This window comes from Uranotaenia lowii, chromosome 3, assembly GCF_029784155.1.
Source record: "Uranotaenia lowii strain MFRU-FL chromosome 3, ASM2978415v1, whole genome shotgun sequence".
NCBI classification, from domain to species: Eukaryota; Metazoa; Arthropoda; class Insecta; order Diptera; family Culicidae; genus Uranotaenia; species Uranotaenia lowii.
Window position 1 is genome coordinate 320,912,454 of NC_073693.1, and position 12,783 is coordinate 320,925,236.

The 12,783-nt window shown below is 30.5% G+C and overlaps 1 protein-coding gene across 3 annotated transcripts in view; it reads left to right on the top strand.

Moving 5' to 3' along the window:
* LOC129757709 (zwei Ig domain protein zig-8-like) overlaps window positions 1–12,783 on the top strand; it is a 928,615-nt gene that overhangs the window by 287,677 nt on the left and 628,155 nt on the right. For all 3 annotated transcript variants that reach the window (XM_055754998.1, XM_055754995.1, XM_055754996.1), the window contains exon 2: window positions 9,699–11,022. In XM_055754998.1, coding sequence (XP_055610973.1) covers window positions 10,896–11,022 — 127 coding nt within the window. In that variant the 5' untranslated portion in view covers window positions 9,699–10,895. The remainder of the gene's footprint in view (window positions 1–9,698; window positions 11,023–12,783) is intronic.

Sequence of the window (12,783 nt, forward strand, 5' to 3'; positions counted from 1 at the left end):
AAACATTTTCAGCCTTTAGTTTGTATTTGTTTTTTTTATTTAATGAAAGTTGATGTATTTTATCAGTATCAAAGATCATTCAAACATATTCATGGTGTTTGTCTAAATTATATTGGTCCTGTTATGGCGGAAAATATAAGGTAATTTTGTTTTAAAAAAACTGTTCAATTTTGGCACGTGTAACAAAATCGGAAGTTGCCAAAATAGAATATTGTCAAATGTTGAACAGATAAGAATTTAACAGGTATTTGATCAAGTCACCGAGAATTTCAGGGCTACTAACAAGTTAACATGTAAAAAAATCTGTTCTTTAGTGTTTGCTTTCAGGAGATTTCTTCAGTGGATTTGGAAACAAAAGATTTTAAAAATTGAAGCAAGTTTCAGAATTTCAACTAAACGTGTTAAGGGGTCTCCAGAAAAAAATACGTTTCTTTTTTAAGCCCTCATCCGCTCTTGAGTCAATATGCCTTCACTGGAAGTTTGACGACTTGTTACTTCATTCGGGTGCATCCAAATAAAATTATTTCTTCTTAGACCCTACAATTAACTCCTGAAATCTTTAATTTTAAATCTTCACTGTTTTAGTGGACGTACCCTGAATATGTAATATGGTAATATGTTTCTCAGATAATATTCAGCTTCAACTATTCATTTTATTATTCAAAGACTAAGGAAAAAAATGCGAGAAAGATGCTTCTGAAAAAACAACAGACCAGTTACGAAATAACGGAAAATGAAAGCTGTAGTTGAATTGGAAGTTATATACTGCGCACTAAAATTTTTTTTAAAAATATTTTCAAGATCATGACCGCAAAAAAAAGTATATAAAAAAGATGGAAAAAAAGTGTTTTCAAAGGCAGCGTTTTAATCAGGCAGCGTCAGTTTGTATTTTATAAGATGTTCTTACGAGAAAGTTAGTAAAGTAAATCAGTGTGAGTATATTACTGAAACAATTTGATGGTTGATTCATTAGAAAGTACGCTTTAACACCATCGTTTATTTTTTTGTGGTAAGGATCTTAAAAGAATTAAAACATACAGAACCGTTCATAATTGTATAGAAATTGGAAGCACGCGCACTGTCACTTAGACTTTGAACTTCCATAACTTTTTACTCTGATGGCATTTATTGATCAAATTTTCTGTGTTAGATAGATATACTAACTATAACACTATTGTATCACAAAATTTGTGCTTCCGGAGTTTGTGTGGCCTGAGATATAGTAAATGTACGAAAATCGGACTTTTTGGACTTTTAGCATTCAAACTGGAATATCTCAGAAATTACGCTATATTTTTTATTTAAATTTTGCAGAGTGATTGTTGAAATATAAAGTTAGCATATTTGAAGTTTTTGAAAAGTTCTATCGATTGGATCAAAAGTTACGCGAGGTACAATATTTCATGCATGAACCTAGAAATGCGATTTCTATAGAATTTTGGACGAATGTTTCCATAGGAAAATCCTATTTTTATTTAACAACCAGTAAATCTATTTCAACCAAAAAACCAAAACAATTTCGCGAGATTCTGATTTCAAAACACGATTGGATCGGTAATTCCATGTTTTCTTTTCTTCATTGCTTTTGCCAGATATTTTTGACAGATTTGTGGCTGGAAACGATAACGTTCATATGAATCGTTCAAAATTCTATAGAGATCACATTTTTAGGTTCATGCCAGAAATATTATACCTCGCGTAACTTTTGATGACATCGACAGGTTTTTTCAAAAACTTCAGACATGCTAACTTTATATTTAAACAATCACTCTGCAAAATTTCAACAAAAAATGTAGCGTAATTTCTGAGATATTGCAGTTTGAATGGTAAAAGTTCAAAAAGTCCGATTTTCGTACATTTGATATATCTCTGGCCACACAAACTCCAGAATGCTCAAATTTTGTGATACAATAGTGTGATAGTTTATCTTTCTAATACAGAAAATTTGATCAATAAATTCCATCAGAGTAAAAAGTTATGGAAGTTCAAAGTCGAAGTGACAGTGCGCGTGCTTCCAATTTCAATACAATTATGAACGGTACTGTATATCCTGGATGAGATATTTTCCTACTTATGACCATAACATCTGAAAAAAAATTTAATGTATAGATTATAAATTTTAAAATCGAAAGTTTTAAATCAATTATTTTCCGGTATCAAAATATTCAAAAATAAATTTTAAGCCATCTTGTTAACAAATTTTCAAATCCCTATTTTCAAAATTCCAGAAAACGAACACGACTAAAAATTTGGAATGAAATCAGAATTTATAGCTTCGGGCAAAAGAATCTGTTCACAGAAATAGAATTTCTGTATAAAATATTACACCAGATTTGAAAAGAATTGGAATCTGAATTCTCAAATAAACTTCAACTCACGTCAAAAATTCACCATGATAATAAACTGTTTGACAAAAAGATAAAAATGTATTCATCTTTATTTATTATTTATCATAATTTCTAAATGTGAGTTATTGATTTGGAAAAAAAAAACAATTTGGAAGAAAGAAAACTTGTTAAAAACAAAAAGTAGATGGCTGAATTTAATTTGATGATTTTGAAAGCACAAAGAAAATACTGATTTAGCTTACATTGCTTTTTAAAATTAAGCTTCAAATTTGTGGCTACAAATCATTTTTCGTACTTTTTATAGATAATTTTAAAATTATGATCGCTTTAAAAAGAAGATAAGAAAAACGATGGTTATAAGTATAAAATTCTTTTTTCGAGGCGACTGTTTAGTTTACTTTTAGTGGGTTGATTCTCAGCTTTCAGTCTCAAGTTTTTTTTTTAGTAAAAACGACTTTATTTTTACATATCAAACGTTTTTATCCTTATAGGATCTTCTTCAGGGACTTAAATGTATTACAATATTAAGTTTACGTCTTCTGATTCTAAGTGATTCTTTCCAAAAAAATTGTCGTTTTTTTGTCCGGTGCATCGTTTATTGCTGTCGTTTTCTATTTTAAACTTTTGTAAAATGTGTTGGATTCATTTGTGTAAGAACTTTATTTTCTAATTTTTTTTAGCCCCTAATGATTATCTTGATCGAAACGTTGTACATGTAAAAATAAAGTCGATTTTACTATAAAAAAAAAGCATGAAACTAAATTCCGAGAATCAACCCACTAAAAAACATAAAATTCGGAATTCGAAAACAAAGATAAAATAATCAAAACAAAATGTGAAAATGAAAAAAAAATGTTTTATTTAACACTTTTAAAGATATAACTTAATGGATCAACAGTATTGGTGTCTATGTTTAAATGACCGTTTTGAAATTTTGGCGTCCTGAGTTCGAATCTTTTGTCTATAACCTCTAGGATTAGGGATATGGCGTTTATAAGTTTAAAAATTAATTAGATTTGAGCGATCAATCATAACTAATGAACCAACAAACCTAAATAAAAGTCAAAACAGATTCTGAATTTGTATATTATCCTACATTCATTTGAACATCAATATGCTATAGTGATCTACAATTTCAACATTTTTTTAAAAATTTGGTAAGATATCAGTACAAGTAGTTTTAAAACAAAGTTTTTATTTTATTTAACACTTTAACGGTTGGAAAACGATTAAAATTTTACTCTTTAAAAATCTTAAATTAAATTTGGTTCAAAACTTTAGAATAGCGAGAAATAAATATAAAAATATCTATAACTTTTATCGCAGAAGTCAAAATTACTTATGGTCTTAGAGAAAGTTGATCATTGATTTATAACCATTTTTTTTAATGTTTGTAATGTTTTACAGTTTTGTAAAAAAATGCTCTAAATTCACAAATGAATGATTTTTTAAAAGCTTTTGAAAACATAAAAGCTGATATCGTAAAAAATCAAATTTAACTCATCAATTCTTTGCACCTTGGAAACATTTAAATTTTATGGTCTTGTGTAATTTTACTAAACCCTTTTGAAGTGGGAATTGAAAACAAAAAATACAGAATAAAATTGAGGCTGAAATTGGTTTTTTGAGGAAAATTTCATATCAGCTTAAAATGTATAAGAACATTAACGATTTTTATGAAGTCAAAGTGACTAGTAAGTAATTAAGTCCAATACTACGATAAATGAAGTTCTTGAACTGAAAATTTTACTTGGAAAAAATCTCTTTGGGGTGGGGGGGGGACCCCCTCAGGTGTTTACACCCCTGAAACTTCCCCTGTTCGGCCTTTTTTCTTATGCAATAAGTGAATTTTTTTTGGCGAAGCATGTTTTTTGTCGTTAGACTTTAAATAACTTGAAAACTTATAGATGAAGCCAAACATTGTCTGAAAAACATTTTTGAGTTACGTTACAAAGTTTCTGTAAAAATATAAACTTTGTATGAATCAGAAGAAACCTTAGATATATTGTGGTTTAAGTCAGGAGTTCAAATCGTCACTACAAGAACTCTAGCGGGTAAAAAATCTAGAACGGTTGAAGTTTCGATTAAAATCGTTATTTCGTTGTGGGTCCCAGGGAGTCTTGAAAAATTTAAAAAATGTTTTTTTTCGCATAATTTTTGTTGAAAAAATTTATAAAAGGGAAAATTTATGTGTCACGACACATTGATTTGCAAATCGTTGAACATCGGATAAGAAATTTAAATCAAAATCATAGTTTCTGACGTCAAAATCAATGCTTGAAATTAGAAATAGATGTTCTATTTTTTTTTTTGTAAAAATATTAGAATTGCGTGCAATTGAAAAACCAGTCTTAGATACCTTAGTCTTAGAAAAAAAAATATAATATTTTCAAAAAAAAAATCATATTTAATGTGTTAACTTTGATTAAAGAGTCAATAAAAACATACAATGTAAATATAAAATAATACTCAATTTTATCGGCCTTATCGGTGAAAAGGTATGACCTTTTGAGTAAGAACATTTGAAAATTATGAAATTTTATAGACCGGTAGAAAGATAGAAGAAATGAAAAATGGTGAAAATGAGCGGGGAAGCGTTTATTTGAAGCATTATCATCTCACACACAATTTTTTGTTCGGCACACCGTAATTTGTGTTAAGTTACAATCATAAATAACGGTGGTTACCTCTTCCTTTATAATAAAATCTAACTAATGGAAAAATATAAAAAAAATTATTTCATTAAGTTTTAAATTTTCTCATGCTAAGCATAATTTTGCAGCCGGTAAATCTACCCAAAACATGATAAAAATGTTTTTCAGACTATATACACTATTATGACCAGTTGTCATTCTGTATAATTAATATGACTCTTACATAGGATTACTTTTACAAAAAACTTGCAGTTTTACAATAGGTTTTTAATCTCTAATTTTTATTTTGTTTTGTTAATTTCAAAATTATATTGAATTTGAATAACAATTTAAAAATAGTTTCTTTATCGAATAATAAGAGTGCGTGATATACATCGGACCAATATTTATAGAATATTTAAAAAAAAAATCTAAAGATGTTGCCAAAAAAGGCAGGAGCGTCTTATTCACCGTTTAAATGGTAGTGTGTAATCATTTGAAATGAAAATTTGACTTCAAGAAATATTTTTGTAATTCATCGTTGATTTATTATGTAGGTTTAATAGAACTGGGACATCTTTCACTTTTGTTGAAATAAACTTATGACTCATCAAATGAAAACATATTTTCTATGAACAAAAATATCTATTATATAAAATTCTCTTGTAACGGTGTTTGTAGTACTACTCCTCCGAAATGGCCCAAACGATTCAAATGAAATTATTTTTAGAATATTCTGTAGACATGCGAATCGGTTTATATAGAATAAAAATAACCAAAAGTCGCATCAATTGTCCGTAATAATTTAATTTGTAGTTTTTTGAATCAAATTAAAGTCATGGCTTGCATTTTTTCGAGAGATTTTTTTTCCTTTGGGCGCTGGGCAGTTTGTTTTTCGTCTCCAAGGTCGAGGGGTCGTAAGCAAATGTCGAGAAAGGGTAGTAACCATGGCATAGCATACTGATTGTGATTAGTGGGAATATTTGGGCGCGCATTTTTCAACCAAGCATAATTTCAATGCATGTGGTGACCATATGAAGCCTAGATGTGTTTTTTTCTTCTTGATTCCTAGATCCTAGATTAATTTGTGTTATGTAAAGAAGGAATTGTTGTCTGAAAAATATGAATTTAGCACTGATGCATATGAAATAATGGTATGGACTCTTTGCGCACATTTGAAAAAAGATAAATAGAAAGATTTGGTTTATAATCCAATACGATAGAAACATTTTTCGAACATGTGCAAATGTGCTTAACGAAAGATGTATAAAGCGCCTTTAAATTTACAGAACAACTACATAATCCGTTTAAAATGAACAGACACATGAACTGAACAAGAGCCTGTCCTTTAAAATGGATTATATAGGTTTGATGTTCATTTAAAGGCCGAATGCAAAGAAGTGCAAACGTTCAAAATTTACAAAAAATGTATGCACGATTTCTTAATTTATAAATGTTTGGGCCACAATAAACAATCTGACTAAATAAACTCAACTTTTTTTTAAATCGTTCACCGAAAAACTGTTTACAGGTTCCCTGTTTGTTTACACAGCATTCAAGTACGAACTTTACATAAACGTGTGTTTTTGTTTACCATACTTTGGCAACACAGAAGAGACTTTAGATCCGCTTTTTTGTTGATTTTTTTTTGTGATTGATATTCCAGAAGCATATTTTTTTTTTGATACGTTCTTATTATGGCCTGAAATTGTGGAAAATAATACTAACTCCTGTCATTTCACACGGTGAAACAAAATGCAACGCGCCTTTTAGCCATGAAACACATATACACATTTTTCTCTAAAATTGTCAGGAAGGGTACCCGAGTGTTAAATCTGAAGCGGATATTCAAAAATTATTAAATGTCTTTGTAAATGGAGATCTTTTGGCTAAACAGTATGCAGAAAAATTGTAGTACCTAGCTTTATTGTATTCTGGAGAAAAACTGCAGATATATGTATCAATGAAAGGTGATAAAAAGACAAACAGGAACAAGTATTAAATTCATTTTAAAGTATTTTTCTTTTTGAAAGAATATGAAAGTTGAACTGTGATGATACCCATTTGCACTTGCCCCGATGTTTCTTTAATGAAAATAACAATGTAGGAATAATAAAAAAAGATAATAATAAAAATGCTGTAATACAGTTTAATAACAAAAAATTGAAACATTTTTTTTCTCCTTTCAAATCCATATTAATTTCCTTTCCAATAAATCAAGAAAACTTGATTTATTGAGTTAATGTTCAAAGAAATTTAATTTTCAATTTTTGGGGCGAACTTTTTTTGGACATGGTTTTGATGAAAATATGGATATTAGTAACCACTTCCAAGGATTAGGATAGTGAACAAAAAGCTGATTGAAAATGGTTTGTTAAAAATCTTCTCTTATGTTTTTTATTTCTTCAGTTCTAAAAAATATACCATCCAAAGCTTCATGGGAGCTAAAAGTGCTGCGCTAGGCAAAATATTGGGCAAATACTCCAAAAATTGTCTCGATATTCAAAATTCTTCTTCCGTAAAATTGCATTTGCAATAAATTCCATTAAATGAAAAACTTTTGATTTCGATTTCAACCCTAAAGTGAACTGAAACATAGATATTATCAACATATGTTATTTATGGAACAAGTTACAAAGAATGGATTTTTTTTAGCATGAGACTTGCCAACTTTGACGGTTACGGTGAGTGCTAAAAAAACGAATTTGCAACGGGAAGCTGATATCTATTCGCAATATTCATGGTAGATTGATTGAAGCAAATTTTTTTATAATTTATGAAAAGACTCGTAGAATTGAGTTAAAACTCTTAGATTTGATTCCGATATAATTAAGCGGGACAATTCGAGCAAACGCAAAAGATGGATATGTAATCAATACTGATGTTATGAAATCGCTTGGTACATCTTTGTACCTGAAAATGATCACATTTTCATATGTGATGAAAGAAATTAGAGAAACATGAACTATCAAAGAACGAAAGAACATAAGCCGTAAATATCATGAAAATTTCGAAAAAGATACAACGGCTCACCGACAGGACTCGAACCTGCAATCTCCGCTTCGGTACAACGGCGCGTTAGCCAATTCCACCACGGTGAACGTACGTATGGTGGATATGTAAAAAAAACTAGGACATGTCCAAGAAAGCGAGATGATTAACAACTCAAGATTTGATGCCTTTTTAAAGTCCAACAGCGAAGAAAAAGGAAAATGGACGCCAAGTTTAACATGGTAAGACGAAGTTTACCGGGTCTGCTAGTTTTTCTGTATAATTTTTTTAACTTTTTCAAACAAATCTTTTCTAGATTCGACAACCATAATATCTGAACATAAAATACGAATGTTTAAGTTTGAGTAACGGAAGGCCGTGTGCAAATTTTTTTTTTTGTATGACTCGTAGCCTGGACATTTTTTGTAAACTGTTGAAATGAACTAAATATGTGTAAATAATAATTGAAAAGGGTTTTTTTTTATATCTGTCGGGTTTGCGCCGAGGGTCTTTAAATCTTCCCCAAAATAGAATATAAATTTCATCATAAATTGGACTGTGAAATGGCATTTTGTTACAGACTATTAAATGCTAATTTACAATTTTTCATGTTAAACGGTTATTTCGCTTATAAAATTTTAATGCGTTAGGATGTAGCCTTTTTATGATATTCGAGAAAAAAAAACTGATTCATGTAGCTTTGAAATATGATTTTAATTAATTAACAAATAAAATCCAACCGAATATAACTCGAAACATAAAAATTTAAGAAATCTGACAGAGTTGTAAAAATGAACTATATTTTCAATTTTGGGGAAAATCAAGATTGTCAGATAATAAAAAAATCCCCAGATCTCAAACATGTTGAAGCAGCTCTAGTTAAGGGATTTTTACTGCATCGTTGAGGTTTCTATATTTTCTTATGTTTATTTTGAAAACCTGCTAAAATATTTCATTTGTCTTTTAAAATAAATTGAGTTTATTTTTATTTCAGTTTAGCCAATTTTTAATTATGGCTTTCAATTTTTCTACTAACAGTTCACATGTGAAATTTGATATTCCACAAGCAAATCTAAGATTACGAACGGCCTTGCATTTTTTAATTTTCTGATAACTCTTTTTAGTCCTGTTTTCAACATTTTTAATCGCTGGGTTTCATCAATTTCGTTCTAAAATTCAAGAGATGAAGCTAAATACTATAGAATTTTCAAAATTTTAAAGGACCAAAGCAAATATTTACAATTTTCCACAACAGAAATGACATCACTCTTTTCTACTTTTGTTACGTTTTTAATGATCTCAAAATATTTCAAGCCGTGGAAAAAAAATTTATAGATAGAATATTCGATATTGAAAATATTATTTTAAAATATTCGAGTGTTTTTTTTTTTTAAATTTCCATGCAATATTGAGAAAAAAAAATCGGTTTTTTCATAATCTACCAAACAATCCTTTTAAACCTTAAAAATCTTCAGTTTTAAGAGATATTGAAAATAGTTTTTACTCATGGAAACTGATTCTACAATCAAACTAATAAGTCTCATAAAACAGATTTTAAGGGAGTTTTTTTTCCTAATAATATTAAAAAAAAAACAAGGTAACGGTTGTACAATCCCTACCCGGGGAGGCATAATTTAGTTAGCTCTCAAGTAGACCCCGATGGTACTTTACGTCAACGACGAGTAGTTTAGAAGACTTTCTCTTTTCTATTTTTCTTTCGCAACAGATACCACCTGCTGAAACCCAATGGAGAAGAAACAAGTGATGAAAACTTGTTCAACAAGAGGAAAAGCTCTGCCGGTTGGCTCGTTTATTCATCAATTACCGGCTTAGTGCTTCGCTGCTTCTACTGCAACTTTTAGCTGATGAGAAGTGAGAGAGTGAGTGAGCGTCCTTCAGAAGTGTGGTCATCCGAAGAAAATTTCCGAAGCACCCCGTATTTTCCTTCTCTGACCACCGGAAGTGAAGGTAAAATGATCAGATTAAATTTGAGCCATTTACCACCACCATCATCGGACTGTCGTCGGTGCGAGTTTGAAAAACTTTTCCAAACCACCCCCATGGGGCAGTTCCATGTACGGGAACTTTGTCTCTTCATCAACGACGACGACGACGATGGCCTGGTAACGGACTGTTGCTGGTAGGCCGCATCAATTCTCGGGTCTGGTTCCTAGAGCTAGCTCCGGCTGACGACGGAACCGGAAATCAAACATCGAAGCTACTTTCCGGGTAGGCAAACGGAAGCAACTTCATCTGGGTTCCCGAGCGAGTCGTATTAATGTTTGCCGATTTGATGAGAAAAAGTGACAAAAAGTGAAGTTGTTAACATCCGTTCTGACATTTTATTTCTCCTCTCGTGGGGGAATACTCCAAACTCGTGGGTTTTCCATTCATCCCCCCTTACCCTCAGAGGCCAAAAACCCAGGCAGGAAGTCATATGTGTGTGTGTGTTCGTATGCGCGTGGGGAAAAAGTTTTATTTTTCAAAAGTGGAAAAGTGATTCCTGGAGGCAAACGAGAAGATAAATATCAATTGTTGGGAAAGTGTCACGGAAGCGTAAAACAACAACAATAACAACAACGATATCAGGAAAAGTTGCTCCTCGTTGATAAGATCCCAGGCTCCCCACCCCGTTTTTCCGGGCTATCTTCATTGGCACACTTCATACCATACATTGTATCTCTGCGAAAAGAGGATGTGGGCGTTCTGAGATGTGGGTCATAGGGATGAAAATGAAGCTTATATGCACAATTTTCACCAACGAAGGTTCAAAAAGTCCTGGAATGTTTTTGTTGTTGTTGGGCGACGACTAGAAAACAACGAAGTGAAACAACTTTGCATCTGATGTGCTGCTGGGAAAAGGGAAGAAGCTTATTGGGTTTTATTGTGTACGAATGAAAGTTAGGGCACCTTGATCTTGCTGATGCTAGTGGCGTCGATGATGATGATGATGATGATGATGTGGCTGAAACGACGGGAAAACTTGTCTTCCTGGTGCTCTCCGGGAGGAGCTTTTCTGCTGACCGGGATTCTGCTGCTGATGAATGCAGGTAAGTAATATTGCTTCTTAATTGCTAGAAATAATGATTGGCATGATGGACTTCAATCTGTCTTAGGTTAGAGTTATAAGGTTTAAGGTGCGCTGAATGTTTTAAACAAATACGATTGGCAGGTCGAAATAACTCCTAGACTGTTATATTTCGGTCAAGCTTCGAATAAGACGAAAAAAATATTTTATATCATTTTTCTGATCATCGATTATTTTGGGAAGAATTTGAATAATGCTTACTCGTTAAGAAGGTTTGAAGAACCTTTTGGCTGAATGAAACTTTCTTTTGGAACCTTTTTTTTCAACCATTTCAAGAATTCATTTGATTAGACATTTACTTTTCTATCAAGAGTTTGCTTCAAAGGAAATTTAACATTCCATTCCAATTTTTTTTTCAACTTTACCTCTCAATCGATTTCACTATTTTTAAAATTTTGAACACACAGTCTGATCCAGCCTCCTCCTGGATTATCAAAACGGCTCCCAAAGATTTTTATGAACTTTTTCATAGGATCCTACCTAATTAACTACTTATCATATTAACACAGAATTTTTCATTCGTTTATAATACATTACTTTGAATTTTCACTCAAACTTCATCAGATTCCAGCCATACGTTCAAAAGTTTTTTTCAAAAGCAATTTAAATTTTTTAGTTGTCGTATCCTGTACTACATGTGTAGTTTTAAAAAAATCAAAAAACGTTCTGAGTTTTTGTTGAAATTTTTTTTTTAATTTTGTTGTCCAATTTTAATAAACTTGGTAACTGATTAGTACATTTCTAGTCAAGAAAACCCTGTTCAGATTTCAAAATTTATTATGAATTGAAATTACATAGTGAATGTAAGAATTTTATCAGTTTCATTCGCTCAAAAGTAAACTTTTTTTTTTTACAAAAACATAGTCTTGAATTTAATAAAGAAAAAGTCATAAAAGGTGTCAAACAACAAATGATAAACACATAAAAAATTATTCACCTATGCAATTTCTTTCATAACATTAAATATATAAAATAAATTAAGTGTGATGCTATTCAGGTGCAAGGCCGAAGAAAAAACCGCCTTATGGAGGAGGAGGTGGATTGGAGACCTCTTTTTTCATGATATTTTTTATTTGAATCACTTTGGAAAAAATTATTTTTATAACTAGTTAATAATTCATTATTAATTTATTTTAAATTGAAAGTTTATCGTATTAAAAGGAAACTTTTGAAAAAAGTTTCAAAAATACTAGATAATTTAGATTTGTATGAGGAATCCTTCAGTAACAAAATTGGAAACCTACTTGCATCGATAGTTTACCTACATTTTTTAACTTGCTCGAAAATCTGGTGATCTTAGCTGATTTGATTTGAACAAAGAATAAGTTTATCAATTTCTTTAAAAAATCTCAACTAAGATAAGCCAAATTTATCAAAATTTTTACTAAATTCAATTATTTTAACTATCAATGTAAATAAAAAAACCGTTATTTTTAAAATGGTAAACAGTACACCTAAAAAAAAAATAATATAATTTTTCAGCGGCAAGATTAAATATTTCTTTATCAGTAAATGCTTTCATTCCTTATTTATTCCATTATGACAATTATATGGATGATATTTTAATATATAAAGCCGTATTTTTTATGAAAAAAAACTTGCCAAACAAACTAAATTTTTTGCTTTATATTTTTGGTTTTGAAATGTACGAAAAACAATGATTTATGAATTCAGATTCAAGATCAAAGTTTCGAATATGAGCCAAAAACTGAGAAGGCCCTCA